At 39.6% G+C, this 18,525-nt stretch overlaps 1 protein-coding gene across 1 annotated transcript in view; it reads right to left on the bottom strand.

Moving 5' to 3' along the window:
- dnah3 (dynein axonemal heavy chain 3) overlaps nucleotides 1-18,525 on the bottom strand; it is a 61,686-nt gene that overhangs the window by 1,309 nt on the left and 41,852 nt on the right. Inside the window, exons 47-59 of the mRNA XM_079806841.1 lie at nucleotides 17,238-17,403; nucleotides 16,934-17,150; nucleotides 15,688-15,870; nucleotides 14,435-14,633; nucleotides 12,124-14,265; nucleotides 10,354-10,579; nucleotides 9,610-9,854; nucleotides 8,927-9,043; nucleotides 4,055-4,212; nucleotides 2,783-2,950; nucleotides 2,551-2,693; nucleotides 2,194-2,398; nucleotides 473-610 (exon numbers count right to left, since the gene is read on the bottom strand). Of these exons, the coding sequence (XP_079662967.1) occupies nucleotides 473-610; nucleotides 2,194-2,398; nucleotides 2,551-2,693; nucleotides 2,783-2,950; nucleotides 4,055-4,212; nucleotides 8,927-9,043; nucleotides 9,610-9,854; nucleotides 10,354-10,579; nucleotides 12,124-14,265; nucleotides 14,435-14,633; nucleotides 15,688-15,870; nucleotides 16,934-17,150; nucleotides 17,238-17,403 (4,307 nt within the window). The remainder of the gene's footprint in view (nucleotides 1-472; nucleotides 611-2,193; nucleotides 2,399-2,550; nucleotides 2,694-2,782; nucleotides 2,951-4,054; nucleotides 4,213-8,926; nucleotides 9,044-9,609; nucleotides 9,855-10,353; nucleotides 10,580-12,123; nucleotides 14,266-14,434; nucleotides 14,634-15,687; nucleotides 15,871-16,933; nucleotides 17,151-17,237; nucleotides 17,404-18,525) is intronic.

The following is an 18,525-nucleotide window of genomic DNA, read 5'->3' on the forward strand; positions in this document are numbered from 1 at the left end:
ATTTCAAATAAATGCAGTTAATTCAAAATATTAATTAACAAAAAATGAATGAATAAATAAAAATTAACCAGCACAACTGTTTTCAACATTGATAATAATCATAAGTTTCTTAAGCAGCAAATCCTCACATTAGAATGATTTCTGAAGGATCATGTGACACTGAAGACTGGTGTAATGATGCTGAAAATACAGCTTAAATCACCGGGATTAATTGACATTTTAAAATATCTTGAAATAGAAATGAGCCGTTTGCAATATTACTGTTTTTACTGTATTTTTAATCAAATAAATTCAGGCTTGTTGAGCATAAGCAAAAGAATCTTACAGACTTCAAACTTTTGAATGGTAGTGTTAGTGTAACCACACGTGTGTTTTCAGCTGAATATATTTTCTTTGAGTTTAGAGTGTCAGTGTTTAAGAAACATTCCTTTATTAAGCACAGTTCTCATACGATCTCAGCTGGCACACAAACCTCAAACTCAAAGCCGATGTAGTCGATGGGGATGGAGTACTTGCGAGCGAAATTCTGAGACACACCAGTGAGGAACGACTGAGTGAAATAGAAGGCAGATACCCAGAACACAGGCGGAGGGCCGTTATCGATCCAGTCCTAAAGCACACACACAAAAACATGACTGAAAAATAAGAAGCCGATTGGTAAGTAGAGCTAAATTGTCCAAGGTAGTGATCACAGCTGGTTTCAATAATCTCAGAGCACACACTGGCTGACCTAGTGTCATCATTACACTAGTGGACAACAGTGTGTCGCCCTGCATATATTGAACTCTTTCCATACCAACTTTCTTTAAATAAAATAAAAAATAGCCATCCACAAACAGCATTTTTGATCATTTTCATAAATGGCCCCCAGAATATCTTGTTGTATGAATATCTGAACATGCAATATATCAAAAGAAAGAACAGAGCCCCGTTTTATTCTAGTTTCATGCATTCTTTTTTTTATCAACACTTGAATGTGGGAAAGTTTCATAAAAAAAGCTACATTTTGAATAAAAAGCTGAGAAAAATCATGTTTAATTTTTTTTCAAAGACTACGACGTGCATAAACAATGTTTTTATCACTTGTTTCTGCTCCTTGTTCGCCTGTGTTTTTATCAGGAGATTCTGTACTCATTCAGAAGATGTGTAATAGCTCCCCCTACCGTATAACAGTTAAAACACGGAAAGCCGGAAAAGATTTTCTGTCATGTCAATCATGACATTATTAATTGCACTAATTGCAGACTAGGCAAGGTTAATATAGTTAGTATAGTTAGTATATATATATAGTATATAATATAGTTAATTAGTAAGCTACACTGTGTAACTTTTTTAGTATATTCTTAGCTAAAAACACTTAGTTCTTTCAAAAATATATGTGCTCATTAATGTATATTTACTTCTTTCAAGTAATAAAGTATTCTCGTAAGTTTATAATATGCCATTGAAAATACATACGGGTGAGGGGTTCGAATGCGGGTCGCCATGTTGCCCCTCCATCTTGAAAGTACATTAGCCAAAGAGGGACATACCCATGAATTCAAGCTTCGCCTTTCGCGTTTTAACACTCGATGGCACCGTGTCGAATGTGGACGAGGTCGAACTGGAAGCCATATTAATCTTGGACTAAATCGGCCACCGTAGGAGTTAAAACGAAATCGGAATTGAGAGGAACAGAAACTAAAATTCACTGGATGGTCATATACCTTTTCATCACTAGATGGGGGAAAATATCACACAGTGTAGCTTTAACTAAAACCATAAAAAAATATATTTTTCATTACTTGAAATAAAATAAACATGATCTGAAATAAGATATTAAAAACTGATTTTATTTTAGCTAATTGTTAAGGTAACATTTCAAAACAAAATTACTAAAATTTGCTTAAAAGGAAAATGAAAATGAAAAATATAACAATAAAAAACATCTCAAAATATTAATAAAAACTATAGTAGAACTGTAACACTGATAACACACACACACAAAAAGCTGTAAATAAAACAAGGATTATTGAAGTATGTTTTACAAGAAAATACCATTTCAGTTGTTCTATAATTGTTTGTGAAATTTACTAGTAATTTCTGGGTGAAGATTGTTGTCTACACCACATGTTTTTAGTGTAGGTTCAATTTACAAAATTAAAGGAACATGAGCTTGTGTGCATTTGCCTTGCGCTGTTGGTTCTTGCTCACCTGTAGAAACTGCAGCCTTGCAAGGAAGTCGGACACGTAGCTTCCGAGGGGTTTAAGGGACGGGTAGGACTTGGCGGCCCATGTGGCCGGCACTTTCCCAACGAGAAGACTGTTGAAGACATTCTCCAGCTCGGCTGACATCACAACCTGCCCCCGAATTGCCTTCTGGGTGTTCAGCAGGCTGCTACGCACCACCTTTGACAGCCTGTAAATTTACATTCATGCATTTGGAAGATGCTTGCATCCAAAGTTCACGCATTTCCTGGGACTCAAACCCACAACCTTGGCTTTGCTAGCTCTACTGTTTGAGCAGGAATGTTATGATGTATGTAAATCAACGTTGACTATGTCTGGTACCTGTTGAAGCGAATGAGTTCCTGGCGCAAGACGGTGTTCATCGACTCCTCATACAGGATTGGGTATTTCTTGGTCACCATCTCAATGTCAAAATCACAGGGAAGCTTGGCCAGCATTCCCTCGGCCAGCTCCTCTACCACTTCCTGTGTGGACACAGACAAACGCACTGACAGAAAGCCCAGGTACACAAAACTGTCAATTCATCTGTTATTTATGATCTGCATCCTCCCACCTGTGGAGATTTGGCTCCGCTGCTAGTTTGTCTGGGTAGAGTCAGCAGGACCCCGTCTAACAGCTGATTGGTCTCCTGGTAATCCTTGGTGATATTAGCATTGCTGTGGAGGCCGAAGACCTCCGGTTCAGCACTGATGGGCAGGTTGCGGATGTAGTCCACATAACTCTGCATATAAAAGAGCGTATCGCATACCCACAAGCCAGTGTTATTTTAGCATCCTTAATATACTATTATACTTTTTATCAAATTCAGCACGTTTTCATGTTTTGACTTGTACACAATGCATCATACGACTTCATTTCTGGGTGAACTATTCCATTAAGCGTCAGTAAAATCACCGTCAGTGTTTCCTTTTGGATAATGAACCAGGCCCGGTTCCAGAATCAAATCACTGAGGGTGCTTCTGTAATTGCTGAGGGTGATCTAGTAAAGTGCAGATAGGCTAACGGCTCCACCATAGCAGTGTACAGTGAGAAATGTATGATTATTTATTTACAAGTCATTTACCAATAATTGGAATTTCAAAAATATTTTGGCAAAACCTCTAATCTGGGTCACAGGAGGATATTTCTGTCTCGTGCAGAGTGGCATTCATATTTAATATAGTATAATAATAGTTTATTCAATGAATGACTGTAGCCTCGAAAGTGAGCCAAGATCGCTACGATCACTAAAATGATGTTGCTTTGTCAGTTTATCGCAATCTCACAAAGTTCTTTTTTAAAAATGAAGTCGTCTCGTCAACAATAGATCTCTTACTTACATTGTGTCTTGACTTTGTTTGTTAGAGAGGTTTCGCGAGCCTGCATTAACTCAGCACTGAATAAAAACTGACGTTTTGAGCGGTGAGATTCTGATCGCGTTCGAGAGATCAACAACTACAGTATCTATGTAGGCTACATTACTCACCGCTGCAAAAACTCGCTGTAAATAGATGCATTTGACGCTCTCCAGAACTCGGACATAAATGTGCAAATCTGCCAAATCTGTTTCGCCTATATTATTACAGTATCAACTGAGGGAGCTTTTGCTTGCGTTTGAGGGTGCTAAGCACCCCTGTAGAACCGGGCCTGTAATGAACTGACTTCAGCTGAAGAATGACTATTATCTTTTTAGAGATGCTTTACAGCGGAATTGAATTATGTTTGCATCATTGATCATTATTTGTTCATCACAGTAAAGCTGCTTTGAAACAATCTGTATTGTATTAAAGCGCTATATAAATAAAGGTGACCTGATTTAATGAAGGTGCACAGTGTGCGTGTGTACCTGGTAGGGAGTGTGTGGCGGCACATAGTACAGATCTCCCTCACACACGCGATACTTGTCCTGTTCAATAAGCTCCGAGCTGTAGAAGATGGAGAGGAGGGACATCAGCAGCCTCCGGTCCTTATCGTCAGTCACCCTCCCACCATAATTACACTCTCCTGCAGAGAACACGAGCAAACATGAACTCAAGTGTTGCCACAATGAAAGTGTATTTCATCAAATACTGTAGATGCCAAGACTTGTTTCAAGATTTTTACTTTTGTTTTAAGAAAAGAGTGGCGTTCGCCATAATGCTAGGGTGTTGCTATGTGATTACTGGTTCTGAGTGACTGTTAACACACTGCTATGTGTTTACTAGGGCAGTGTTTCCCAACCACTGGAACATTATTAAATGCCAAAATGAATAAATAAATGAAATGCTACAAAAAATTATATATTGTCGATGTCAGGCAGAAACCTTGCATCTCTATAATTTGTCATTTTGGTTTCCTTTACCTCTGTATGTGGGTTTTACAAATATTTAACCAATGAAAAGCATTTAAAAGAGCTTGTGACTAAAACCAGTCAGTCAAACCTCTTAACTCCACCCCGCCTCTATCTATCTATCTATCGTGAATGAAATGCTGCACTCGTTTTGGAGATCTCAGCTTGTTTGCAATGCAAGGGTAAATAAAGAAGTGATGTTTGAACAAGGACAGCATTTTCTGAAGCACTGTTTATAAAGGCTAATGTTCTTGTATTTAAAGAGCGGAGAAGAGTCTTAGTCTGGTATTTGCCATCTAGTTGTAGCCAATATACTGTTTTAAACATCCTGTCCATAGCGCTTCATCTTTTATATCATGAGAGTTTGTAAAACTGAGCGCCCATTTAGCTACAATAAACTAAGTTGATTGTAATGCAATGCACTTACAGTCTCAGATGCTTCCAGTGACAGACAAAATATCTGTCATTCGCTGGCCAAAAACATCGCAACTCCATCTGAGCTTGATTTTCATAAAATGTTAATACTATAATGACACAGTGACATGCATGTGTCTGACCCATAGACTGCATCTTGATTTGGGACCCGAGTCTGCGCAGTAGAGAGCAGGAAGTAGAGCCGTAATATAAAAACCACGCCCACACTCCCGTCGTATCTGTTAGTACAGTTTACTGGAGATCAACTTGTTATGTCTGTGTGAAATAAACAGTAAATTAAGTTAAAGCTCCAATCTCCTCCTGAAAATCCCCCCAAAAGTCTTGTCATACAATAGAACGAGTATGATATAGTGAATGACTAAATTTGTATATGTGTAAAATAATCTGAATTGAGAGAGGTCTGAAACTGGATGGACTAAAGCTCTTTGATAGTGAGTAATATAAGTGATAAGCACAAGAGAAGAATGGAAATCATAACGGGTCAAACAAAATTCTTTAAATATAAAACAAAGGAAGCAGATAAGTGATTGGTCCGTGGCAACACTGTGCTCATGTGTAGCTCGCTCATTCACGTCGATCAGATGCTGTGTGTGTGTGTTCACCGGCATGCGCTGCTCCTCTCAGCCATTCACTGAACCGGGTAGACACAGAGAGAGGTGTGGCGGCAGGGAGAAAGCAAGACCTCGCGCTCGCAGGACAGTAGGCCTACTGGTGACATTTGTAAAGTTATGGAGGTTTGTCCAAAAAGTCACTAGATTTGTCGCTAGTCGCTTTTTAAAAAAAAAGTCGCTAAAGGGGTCTGAAAAGTCGCTAAATATAGCGACTAGGGATGCACGATATTGGATTTTTGCCGATATACGATATGCCGATATTTTTCAACTCATTTTGGCCGATGCCGATATCGATAACGATATAAGTTTATTTTTTCCCTGTTTGGAAACCACCATTTTGAGCAAAAAAAATTGTTTTTTTCATTCTGGTTTCAGATTTCTGAGGTCTCCTTACTAAAAGGATACTTGTTAAAGATAAATAATTATTTATTATGATTTATATGATTTTATAATAAGAGTATGCGTGCGCTATAGAGTGGGGAGACGCGAATGTTCTTGTTTTGGGCTAGTTTTGTTGTGAAAACCTGGCAATCCTGTGTTGATTCACAAATCCAAGGGCAGGATTTAAAAACTGTCAATATAAATCACCATACATGCAATGCATTTGCTTGTTTTCACTTGAAGAATGACCACACGGCTGAGGTGATCTTATCGCTATAGCAATCCTAGCACATGTGAGTTATTGCAGGCGCATATCAACACGTTATCGGCATGGCATATCGGCATCATTTTTTCATATCGGCCAATGCCGATTTTTATATTTTAAGCGTTTATCAGCCGATTTCAATGTCGTGACGATAATATCGTGCATCCCTAATAGCGACAAAGTCGGTAAGTTGGCAACACTGGGAGGGGGCGGGGTTTATGATATATACTGGGACCAACCACCTGGGGGCGATCAAGACGCTTTGGCTTCACTTTTCAGGACGTGTGCGGCACACTTTGTCTGACCATAATATGTGACCCGTTCTGGCGAAATGAGTCGGGAGTTGCAACGTTCTATTTTAAGATACTATTTTTCACAGGCATTCAAAAATAATGTCCCAAAGTTTCGTAGACCAGATAATTGAGTAAAGGTATTTAAATGACTACTAAAGTTGACAAAGTTTTACTAAATTCGCTGGAAATTTATTTTCTCAACTCTCGTCACTTCTGAGTATTTCTCTACATTCCAGGGATCCCCTGAAACGTCACTATCTCCAAATATGGTGTTAAACGTTGTCTAAAACCAATCAAAAAGCTTAGAAATGTACACAAACAGTGACATAAACGTATTTGTCAACGGGAAGCCTCGTTTCGACTGACCGGCACGCGATTGGTCCAGCCATCCCTGTCAGACCAGCAGCGCTCCGTGTCAACAAGCTAGCAGATCTCATCAGAGAGATAGTTCAATACTGTGTAGTGTAGTATAATGTGGCATACTGTGTGTAGTTCTTTTTATTAATTTGAGAAATGTCGCAGTCAAAAGAGAGCAAAGTGACTGCGTGTGCATGGGCGAGGTGACAGTCAAGGATGCAGATGCACACGGATGCGCGCACACACACACACACATACACACACACACCCTCTCTCAAGCAAAAATGTAGCACCTCTGTTCAATCTTTCTGATTTTAGTAAATCTTTGTAAAAGTGCCTTTTAAAATATTTATTCAAATAAATAGTTTAAAATAATTTGAGCTTCAGTCTGGTTTAATAGCTTAAATTGACCAAAAACATTTGTATATATATATACATTTATATATATACAAATGTCTTTTGTCAAATTAAGCTGCAAAATAAATAGTTTATTCCTTTAAATGCAAAGGATTTTGAAAGATATCAACAAAAAACGGGCAAAAACCTTTTTAAGGAAAAAAAGTTTTAATTGGAAAAAGAGGGCAGACGACCATAATGCAAATGGTGTATCATTAAAACCATTCAAGATGTAACTTTGAGTAGGGTATCATTTTAAAGCCTATAGTCTCCTCTTTTCATTGATCTCAGTTTTTAAATTTTTGTCACTGTGACTCATTTTGCTGGATCAGGTCACATATATGAAACCACAATACAAATGATGACACTAAAAACACTAGTGTTTAATTATTTAAAAAATACAAGGTTTCCGCCCAACAGCGACGATATGTAAATTTGTTGGTTTTTTATAATCATCACTAACAACAACAACATTATGGGCCCTATTTTAACGATCTGAAACGCAAGTGTCAAAACGCGAAGCGCAAGTAACTTTGTGGGCGGGTCTCGGCGCTGTTGCTATTTTCCCGGCGGGATAAATGGCTCTTGCGCCCGGCGCAAATCTAAAATGGGTTGGTCTGAAGTAGCTTCATTATTCATAGGCGTGGTTTGGGCGTAACGTGAATAAACCAATCCGAGCGTCATCCAACATTCCCTTTAAAAGCAGGTGCGCAAGTTCCATTATGGATTGCTATTATTATGGCGCATTTACCAGGCGCACGCCAGGAGCGGTTCACAGCCGAGGAGACTGGTGTGCTTGTAAGAGCAGTGAAAGACAGAGAAGTGAAGTTGTAATGTTGTACATTATGGTAAAGGTGATTTCACAGTCTTTTTTTTTTCAGTCTTTCAGTTTTTTCCGTTTTTCAGTCGATTTTTGTTCCTGGTTCTTGACGGACAAACCAATTTGTCAGATGTCCTTATATACATATATGTCTTGCCACTATTGGGCAAACAGGTCTTATCCTTAATTATTACAATTAGCCTGAATCATTTGTAAGCTAGATTTATGCCTATTTTTTCACATCTTCGTGGCACACCACAATGATTTCCGTCATCTCATGTGTTAATATTTTTTTAGTGTAACAATTTATGATTTGCAAAAATAACTGTTGCATCTGTGTAGATTACATGAGCAAAGTGTATGCGCGTTGTGCACGCTATACATTATGGTCAAGCATGCGCCCTTAAAATAGCATAATGAACAACGCGCAACGCGCCACTGACTTTAGACTAGGTTTTTTCTGGTCAGTGGCGCAATTGTTTAGTGGAACAGCAAAATAGCACCAGGGATTGTTTGCGCCGGAACACGCCTCCTTTTTTGCGCTGAACCGCCCAGGTAGCGCAAGTTCATTCACTAGTTTAGCGACGTGCTTCTGTGGAGGGAAAAGCGCGCTTTGCGCGGGTGCAAAATAGGAATGACGCATGCGTCGGTGTACAAAGTCAATTGCGCTGGGTGCAAGATAGGGCCCTTTAGCTTATATGACCTTGTTCTGTTCCTACTTGACTCAAGCTCAAGTTTCATATATTAAGTGTGATTACTACTTTTAATATAATATCCAGTATGCTGTTGGGAAACACTGTAATAGGGCTTTCTGTGCGGTTGCTTAATCACCTGTCAGGTATGTGAGGGCCTCCAGCGGAACCTCCTCATACTCGTCCAGGAACATCTGGATCTGACGAATGCTGATTCTCAAGTCAGACTCATTAAACTCATATGGTATATTCCAACCTGCAGAGGAAGATGAAGTGAGAAGATTGAACACACCTTTAATGTCACAATGAAACCCACTATAGAAGATATGAATGACATGAGTCTTACAAAATACTAAAAAGTCAACACTGTGGCTCCCAAAAACATTTAACGAGCTAACCAAAAAAAAGTCTGATGAAGAGCATGTAGATGTAAATGTATCACATTTGTTTTGGTGAGCTTTTTGGCAGCAACAGTTTACCAATGCTTTTTTTGGGATGTGCATGCTTTATTTGATTGTTGGATATTTATTATCACTCTTCATAAACATATCCAGATCATTAGTATAGATAAATAGAAGGGAGTTATAATCAAGCTTGCTTTTATAATAGTGTTTATAGTTTTCAGGGGAATCAATCTATGAACGTATAGCTCCCTCTTCTTTGTAAACTGCTATTTGATTATGGTTGTATAATGCATGTTTAGAAAAGATTAGATCAGGTAGACTGATGATAGTATCACAGCTTGTTCTCTAAAGATGGGGGCTGAATCAAATGAAGGATTACAGACAGAAAAGCAAACTGCATTACAGATACATATCTGACCGAGTGAGCCGAACGTTCTCCTCTCCTGTACAAGAGCGTGGAAGAAGCAAAGGCCGAACAGCAGCTTCTGCCAGATTTCCTGCTTAGCGGAGCTGTTGAAGAAGGCGGGGTCTGAGATGGGGTCGCTGAGGTAAGAACGCAGTAAATTTGCCCTCAGTCCTTTGGGAGGCTCATTCGTCATCTTCACCCCATTCTGCAAAACACTCACTGGAAACTTATCAGATGGTTGACTGGTCAACCACAACCTAAAACACAGAGTTTGGGGTTAGGATATTGGCGAAGTAATTGGGGCATACATAAAATTATATTAGCATAAATGTTGATTACCACAGGAAATTATTTTCTTATTTTAATCTCATTGTAATTACTATAATGCAAAAATTCATATAATACAGTTTAATCTTATTTATAATAATGAACTATTATTTCATTAGTAGGTATAGATATTTTATGGTATTTTAGTGCATATCTTTTATATATATAGCAGATTTTAAAATCATTTTGTAGGATGATTTGCATAACTGTTTTACAGTAATGAGAATTTGGGGCTTAATTGTCATAAAAATAATATCACAATGCAAACAAATCTAAAATGATCATAAAACATGCTTGATTTTCCTTATATATTTATATTATATATATGAAAAAGATATTTTTTTCTTTTGATTTTGAGATGAAATATGTCATTTGCATTTCACTTCAATTGTGTGATTTGCTTTCATTTGAAACAGCACCATTTTTTACCTGAAGCTGGTGTGTGTGTTTTCAGGTGTGATGACCTCCTCGCAAATCTTCTCCAAGGTTGGCATCCAGCTGGTTGCGAGATGACAGTTCTGCAGTACGACCCAGGTGCCGTCGGTCAGCGCTGCCTTGATCAGCTGCTCAGCTACTGGACCTTGACCTTGACCGAGAGAGATCGTCTGGGTCTTACTGCCGCCCATGCCTAAGTCATCTGCAAACTTCAGCAGTCCTGAGTAAGACAAAGAGAGAAAGAATATCATTTAATTGTAAATGTTTAGGTCTGGGCTGAAACAATCATATACTGTGATCCCATTTCTCATAATATTACATAGATTACCCAGATTGTATATTGGTCTTCAAGACCGAAATTTGAGTATCATACAAAAGTAAACAAAAGCATTGTTAAAATCGAAGAACTACTGAAATATATTAATATTAAGAATGCATTAGTAACATAAAGAGTAGAATAATTATCAAAAGTCATCATAAATAATAAAAAAATGTTTTTACTTTTTCTTAGATAAACATTACACTTCAATCAGATGTACATCAGATACCATTTATCTGAATATATTCATACCATAAACACTCGCACACCTACAAGTCTGCACACACATATGTACATACAGATATATGCCCATACATACATGTTTTGTAAGACCGCATGAATTCGCTCCAAGGATCGGTAGCGATAGCGACTCGAAGGCCGTTTGCGCGTTCAGTTTTTCAGCTGGGCAAAATGGATTTATTTATAATATTCTTTATCTGACTCCATTTATCATAGTTGTCGAATTTAGAAGAGAATCCCAACTGGTTGTTTGGTCCTTTATATTTGATAGTTAATCATACATTTAATCATTCCGCTTTAACCCTTTGTTGCAATTACACCGTTCCGTATTGGAGATAGTTAATAATTACAGATTAATTCAGAAAGGATCAAAAATGTAACAATTTATTAACAATCAAGTAAATATAAAATGTCAATTACATAATAGACAGAAATCCTTCTCTCATTTGTTTTAATATAGGAAGTTGAGTGTGTTTTAAGATTTAACAGACATTTGTATATGTATGAAATAATTCTACAAAAAAAAACTGAGTTGTATGCTTTTCTGAACAATTCTATTATACCTTTCCTTGCCCCAGTTACATTCTTCATCTTTATATTTACAAAATGTCACATTTGTAAATATCGGTAGTCAAATTTTAATTTCTACAGCCAATAATTCACAGCACAAAACAAATCATGTTTATCCTTACTAATGTCTGAGTGGTATTTTTGCCATTTTCTACCATTTTAGTTTCTCTTGTACACAGTTTCACTTTCTCATGTTGGACACACTTCCTTTAAATATGTCCTTAGGTTTAAATTAAATATTAATATTGTTTCTGCTTTTATTTGAACAATCATAATACCATTATGATATTGTGCATCGAGAAATATGTATTGCGATGTGCATCATACAGGGTTATTATTGTTAACTATAGCTTTTGTCATTTTCATTACTTGAAATAAAATGAAACATAAAAAAAAATTAAAAACTTAAACTTGATTAAATCTATATAGACATTCTTTTGAAAATAAAACTAATAAAAATGACAAAAAAATACTAAAACTTAAATTAAATGAAAACATAATATAAAAAACTCAAATTATTCATGAAAACTGTAATAGTACAGTAAATTTTCAGAATAAAATTAATAATGTTGTGTATCAGAAGGAACAATAATATATTATAAAAAGCACAGAAAAGAAACATCTTTCTATTTTACCTGCTGTAGGGTCTGATCCTGGAGAGAGGACAAAGATGAGTGGCGAACAGCAGTTGGAGTCACTGTAGCTTTCCGCCAGGTCGAAGGTCGGTGGCTCGATGTACGCCCGGCCCATATTGTCCACAATGAACTGCTGTACCGCCAGCACAAGTTTATCCGGTCTGAAGCAGCGCAGCACTACCATGCGCTCCATGCCCACTACCTTGCACCACTTCCCAGGTAACTCCTCGTCCTGCGGATGACCAGAGTCGTAAATCTGCTTCCACTGCACAATGTTCTCCTGCACATGCTCAAACAGTCCTTCGAGACGGGGAAGTTGTGAAGCCCGGACTATTTCGGACCATGATTTGTCAGACAGCCACTCCGGGGCTGGGTTTGGGAACGGGTTTTCCAGAGCAACGCCTCCTGTGAGAAGGAAGCGCCAGATGAGGTCGTCGACCTGACCTTTTCCATGCATGATGCCAACGGTCAAAAGCAGGGAGAACAGCAGCTTGTCCTTCTCAAACAGAGAGCGGCACACGTTGTAGTAAACGCGCATGGTGAAGTGATCCAGGATGTTGGCTATGCGGATCTGTAGGTCATCGCTAGGTGTGCTTTGAGCAATGGAGTGCAGGTACAGATTGATGAACCACGTGAGAGAGTATTGGTACATGGGATCGATGTTTGCCAACTCTGAGATGCAGAAGAACAGGATGGACGAGTGTTCTGCAACCGGCCGATAACCCATTCGAGTTGCGTCAATTTCATTTTCAGTCACGATTGCGATCTTCTGCTTCTCGGATATCTCTTCTGACAGCACTTTAGATAATGAGAGAACCTTAATGGCAGCCTCGTCCTCTAGGATGTTCCCTTCAGAAGAAGAAAGAACCTCCAGGATTTTGTTCTCAATCTCCTTTAGCTGTTTATTACTGGCTGCACTTTCAAGAATCAGCTGATTTTTCTTCTCCTCGAGCTCTGGTTTCTCTTTGGCGGCGACGATCCCCAGCAGCTGATCTTCGAGACCCAACGGTGTGATCATAAAGTTCAAAAGACACACTTTGACCGCCACCTCCGGCAAGTAATGCGGATTCCTCAACCCTGTTGTAATGTAGAACCGGAAGTCGCTTGAATACTCCACAGTGTTCTCACCCAGTTTCATATATTCCACGCCCTGCTGCTTAAAGGTCTGTTTCAGGAGAACCGGCTCTAAAACTGCATCCAGCTCCTCGCCGACGTTCTCCAGGAGGACTGGTGTGCCAAACTGAATGGCGTTCTCGAGGGTCCGGATGTAGTTGCCGTCTGAGAGCTTGATGACGGAGAGTTTGTTTCCTTTATTCATGTTTTTGATCCACTTGTTGGCTTGGCCCTGAGGGTCGATCATGAGTGGCCAACGGCGAGAGTTTGAGACGATGATTCCGTTGTCGGTGGAAAACGAGTCCACGGGTAATCCTGAGATCTGCCACGAACGGATCGACACCTGGTTTCCGAGTGTGTTGCTAAGTGTGAAGTCTTTTGAACAAGGCACCTTCTTCTCATTGCACAGCTCGTGCCACTCTTGCTGACACTCCACGCGATAATCGACGGTGAAGGCTCCAAGATACGACACTGTAGCCGAGGACAAAAGCACGTCACCGGTCAAGTTGGTGTATTTGATGCCGAGGAGCCGCGCGGCCTCCGTCCATCTGTCTTTTTCTCCTCCCAGGCCACCGATTAGTTTTTCAGCTCGTATTAGCTTCTGGGAACAGAGCTCGATGTTTGCTTCTAGGTCTTTTTTCTTCTGTATCATCCCTTCGAATGTGTCATTCAACGCCTGCAGACGATCCTCCACCTCCTTCAGCTCGGCCCGTTTTACGGCTAACATCTGCATCTGCACAGCTAGCTCGCCTTCTGCTTCTTTTAATTTCTCTTTCTTGGGGGCAACAACCTTTGCCACACGCTCGTACACTTCCATGGCACGCACCCATTTGCAAAGGCCCTCGCAAGCCGAAGACACGCTTTTGATTATTGAAGGCTGAAAATCTGGGTGGTCTATAAACTTTTCTCTGATTTTCTTGATGTTAGCAGGAGGTATGTTGTCCTTGTTGAATGTTTTGAGGCTCTCAAGGAACTTCATTTCACTTAGAAGCTTCTTAGATGGCCCCCAGTGGTCTTCAACCATCTTACCTGTGTAAATAAAGCAAATAAAAAAAGATAACAGGATAGCTAAAGATGCTGGTAAATGGTGATCTTAGTGTGTCAGCTTAGAATCTAATCTGGTTTAATGTGACCTTCAACTAATGCTGTGTTCAGGACGGACAAAAGCCAGACTACATTCTGTGCTACATTCTCATACCTGATCCACCAGGGTCTTGTTTCCTCTCGGGTTTAATTCCCTTCATGACACAGATGGATTCCATGACGAGTTTGACAGGACCAGGGGGATTCTGCATCGTCTTCAGGACAGTAATATCAGCCGGCTTCAGTGTGTCCAGAGCAGAAAGAGCCGCTTCCAGCGCTGGCATCGCCTCCGCAAGATCCCCCTCACACTCATCCTATCAACAATAAATTAATTGATTTAAACTGCTCAATCATAGCTTTAGCAAAGTGTATACCACATTTCACAAACCGCCCTGTCCTATGCTCAAACTGCTAAACACTTTCCCAGTCTCCTCAATTGAAACAGCTTCTAATTCAGTTTTATTTAGTTCAAAGCTTCCCACAAATGCACAATATAAACATTACACAAAAACATGCATATCCTGTAACAGATATAATTAAATGCACGAATAAACACACAGCTATTCGCAATTGGTAACTGCATAAAAATATATATATGAACACGCTGTTGCATGTTTGATAACTTTTGAGGCTTATTTTGTGGCGTTTTAAGCCGTTTGATCAGTTACAGGGCCGTAAAGACACTCACTCATTCATCTACTGAATGTACTATAGTACAAGACTCATTCATCTACTCAATGTACTATAGTACAAGAAAACGCATTGTGACATTGACACAAAGACGAATTTAAACTATAAAAATAGCACAAAAAGGTTTAAAATTAGTTTTGCCCTACAATCCAAACTATCAGATGGCAACATTGACTATGTTCAACACACAAAACTCTGTTAACTCTGTCCGGAGTGAACTTTCCGGAAAGACTTTGCCATGCTGTATTGAACTCCGGGAACAAACTGCAAACAAACTTTGTTTTGACCTGATTTTTGTTCGAAATGATGCCACACCAGTTTGTTCTTTGATTTCACTATATAGTTTATCAGGGCCTTAAAAAACAGTACTCAATGAGGTGCTGGAGTTACCATAAAACATCTGTGCCAAACCAATGTTATTGTTAAAACATGCTGACAGTTCAATTAACATATTTGCCAATTTTCCTTCAAAATGTTTTTTTCCTCAATAACAAAGTTTCCTAGAATAAGACTGTTTACACTACCCCTGTAGTGAACACTGAAACTGCATTGTGTTATAAATTGCATTTAAATACATTTTGGGTGAAATTGATGTTGTTTGCATTCAGTTACCCGCATGGATTATTTTTGTGCGCATTAGATAGAAATGTAATGCTTTGATGAACTGAAATCCATTACCTTAATCGCTTTAGCAGCAGCTGCTGCTTCATTGGCCACTTTCTCATCGGCACTGACAAGCTCTTTCTTAGCATCCACCTCTACGGTCTCTTTTTCTATCTTCACCATCATCTGATCAGTCTGCTTTGCTGTCTCGATGAGTTCCGGCTGTAGAGCTGTGAGCTCCTGCTGCATGACTGCTACCTGCACGTCACACACACACATACACAACATTGTCAACATCAATATGAATTGAATGAATGAATCTCGATTTATTGAAATATGCCTGAAATCTACATTATTTTTTTGAGACCAACTGTGAAAATGGTTTTATTTTACATTTTTTAAATGTTTATACACTTATAGGGATAGTTCACCCAAAAATGAAAATTAGCCCATGATTTACTCACCCTCAAGTCATCCTAGGTGTATATGACATTCTTCTTTCAGACGAATACAATCAGAGATATATTAAAAAAGTCCTGGCTCTTCCCAGCATTATAATGTCATTGACTTGATGGGTCGTTTTTGAAGCTCCGGGGGGGTTAATAAACGCCTACTGAAGCAAAGTGGTGCGTTTGTGTAAGAAAAATATCCATATTTTAAACTTTATAGTCTAAATTAACTAGCTTCCGGCGGTCAGCGGTACGCAAGTCGACTTACGGCGAAAGAGTAACCCTTGCCCTCTTGATGCATGCGTATTGACGAACGCAGAAGCGCAGAGGAGAGAGCAAAACAAAACACCAGTCATGAATTAGAGTCTAAAACGAGAATTTTTAAAGAGAAATGGCGGAGAATTTCGATATAAGAGAAGAGGGGCTTGAGTTTGTTGCCCAGCACTATCCACGAGAGGCGTCAAAGCTTGTGATGCTTCTATACATCGATGGAAGCTAGTTATTTTAGACTATAAAGTTTTAAATATGGATATTTTTCCTACACAAACGCGCCACTTCGCTTCAGAAGGCCTTTATTAACCCCCCGGGGCCGTGAGGAGCAGTTATATGATGGATAGATGCACTTTTATGGACTTCAAAAACGACCCATCAAGTCAATGCCATTATAAAGCTTGGAAGAGCCAGGACATTTTTTAATATAACTCTGATTATATTCGTCCGAAAGAAGGATGACTTGAGGGTGAGTAAATCATGGGCTAATTTTCATTTTTGGGTGAACTACCCGTTTAAATTTAAAAAACATTATATAGAATAGAAGAGATGTGAAAGAGATTATGAAATGACAGGTGAAGCATTCACATTCTCTGTCTCACCTGAGAAGCCGCAAAGTCAAGTTTCTGCAAGCCGATTATGTAGCGATTCTTGAGCTCGTTCACCTCACTGCGTTTGGAATTGAGCAAGGCTTTAAAGGTCAGGATGAGCTCCAGGTAAGAAGTAGGAGTGACGTAATTATGTCTGCGCAGCTGGGAGTAGTAGCGCTCGGACAACTCTCGCACACTCTCCTGGAACGTTTTACACATTTCCACCACCCTGAGAATAATGCAAAGCAGGCGGTGTGAGCCTTTATATTTGAACACTCATCTGTTAAAGGTAATAAATTCTGGCTTATGACCGCACTCGATCCTGATGTTATCTTCCAGGTCCAGATCCTCAAGGAACTTGTTGGCGACCATCTCCAGAGCATCTTTGGGCCAGGCCTGAAACCAGTCTATGGTGCAGCAGTTGATCAGAGATGGGAACATCCTCAGACGATTGCGGAAGCCTTCACCTATTGGGCTCATTGCTATTGGGACAAACATGCATACAGTTTACAAATAAAAATAACTATATATACACTCACCTAAAGGATTATTAGGAACAGCTGTTCAATTTCTCATTAATGCAATTATCTAATCAACCAATCACATGGCAGTTGCTTCAATGCATTTAGGGGTGTGGTCCTGGTCAAGACAATCTCCTGAACTCCAAACTGAATGTCAGAATGGGAAAGAAAGGGGATTTAAGCAATTTTGAGCGTGGCATGGTTGTTGGTGCCAGACGGGCCGGTCTGAGTATTTCACAATCTGCTCAGTTACTGGGATTTTCACGCACAACCATTTCTAGGGTTAACAAAGAATGGTGTGAAGAGGGAAAAACATCCAGTATGCGGCAGTCCTGTGGGCGAAAATGCCTTGTTGATGCTAGAGGTCAGAGGAGAATGGGCCGACTGATTCAAGCTGATAGAAGAGCAACTTTGACTGAAATAACCACTCGTTACAACCGAGGTATGCAGCAAAGCATTTGTGAAGCCACAACACGCACAACCTTGAGGCGGATGGGCTACAACAGCAGAAGACCCCACCGGGTACCACTCATCTCCACTACAAATAGGAAAAAGAGGCTACAATTTGCACGAGCTCACCAAAATTGGACAGTTGAAGACTGGAAAAATGTTGCCTGGTCTGAAGAGTCTCGATTTCTGTTGAGACATTCAAATGGTAGAGTCTGGATTTGGCGTAAACAGAATGAGAACATGGATCCATCATGCCTTGTGCACCACTGTGCAGGCTGGTGGTGGTGGTGTAATGGTGTGGGGGATGTTTTCTTGGCACACTTTAGGCCCCTTAGTGCCAATTGGGCATCATTTAAATGCCACGGCCTACCTGAGCATTGTTTCTGACCATGTCCATCCCTTTATGACCACCATGTACCCATCCTCTGATGGCTACTTCCAGCAGAATAATGCACCATGTCACCAAGCTCGAATAATTTCAAATTGGTTTCTTGAACATGAATTCACTGTTCAACAATTCACTTTACTAAAATGGCCTCCACAGTCACCAGATCTCAACCCAATAGAGCATCTTTGGGATGTGGTGGAACGGGAGCTTCGTGCCCTGGATGTGCATCCCACAAATCTCCATCA

The sequence above is a fragment of the Gobio gobio genome, assembly GCF_949357685.1.
Source record: "Gobio gobio genome assembly, chromosome: 23".
Taxonomy (NCBI): domain Eukaryota; kingdom Metazoa; phylum Chordata; class Actinopteri; order Cypriniformes; family Gobionidae; genus Gobio; species Gobio gobio.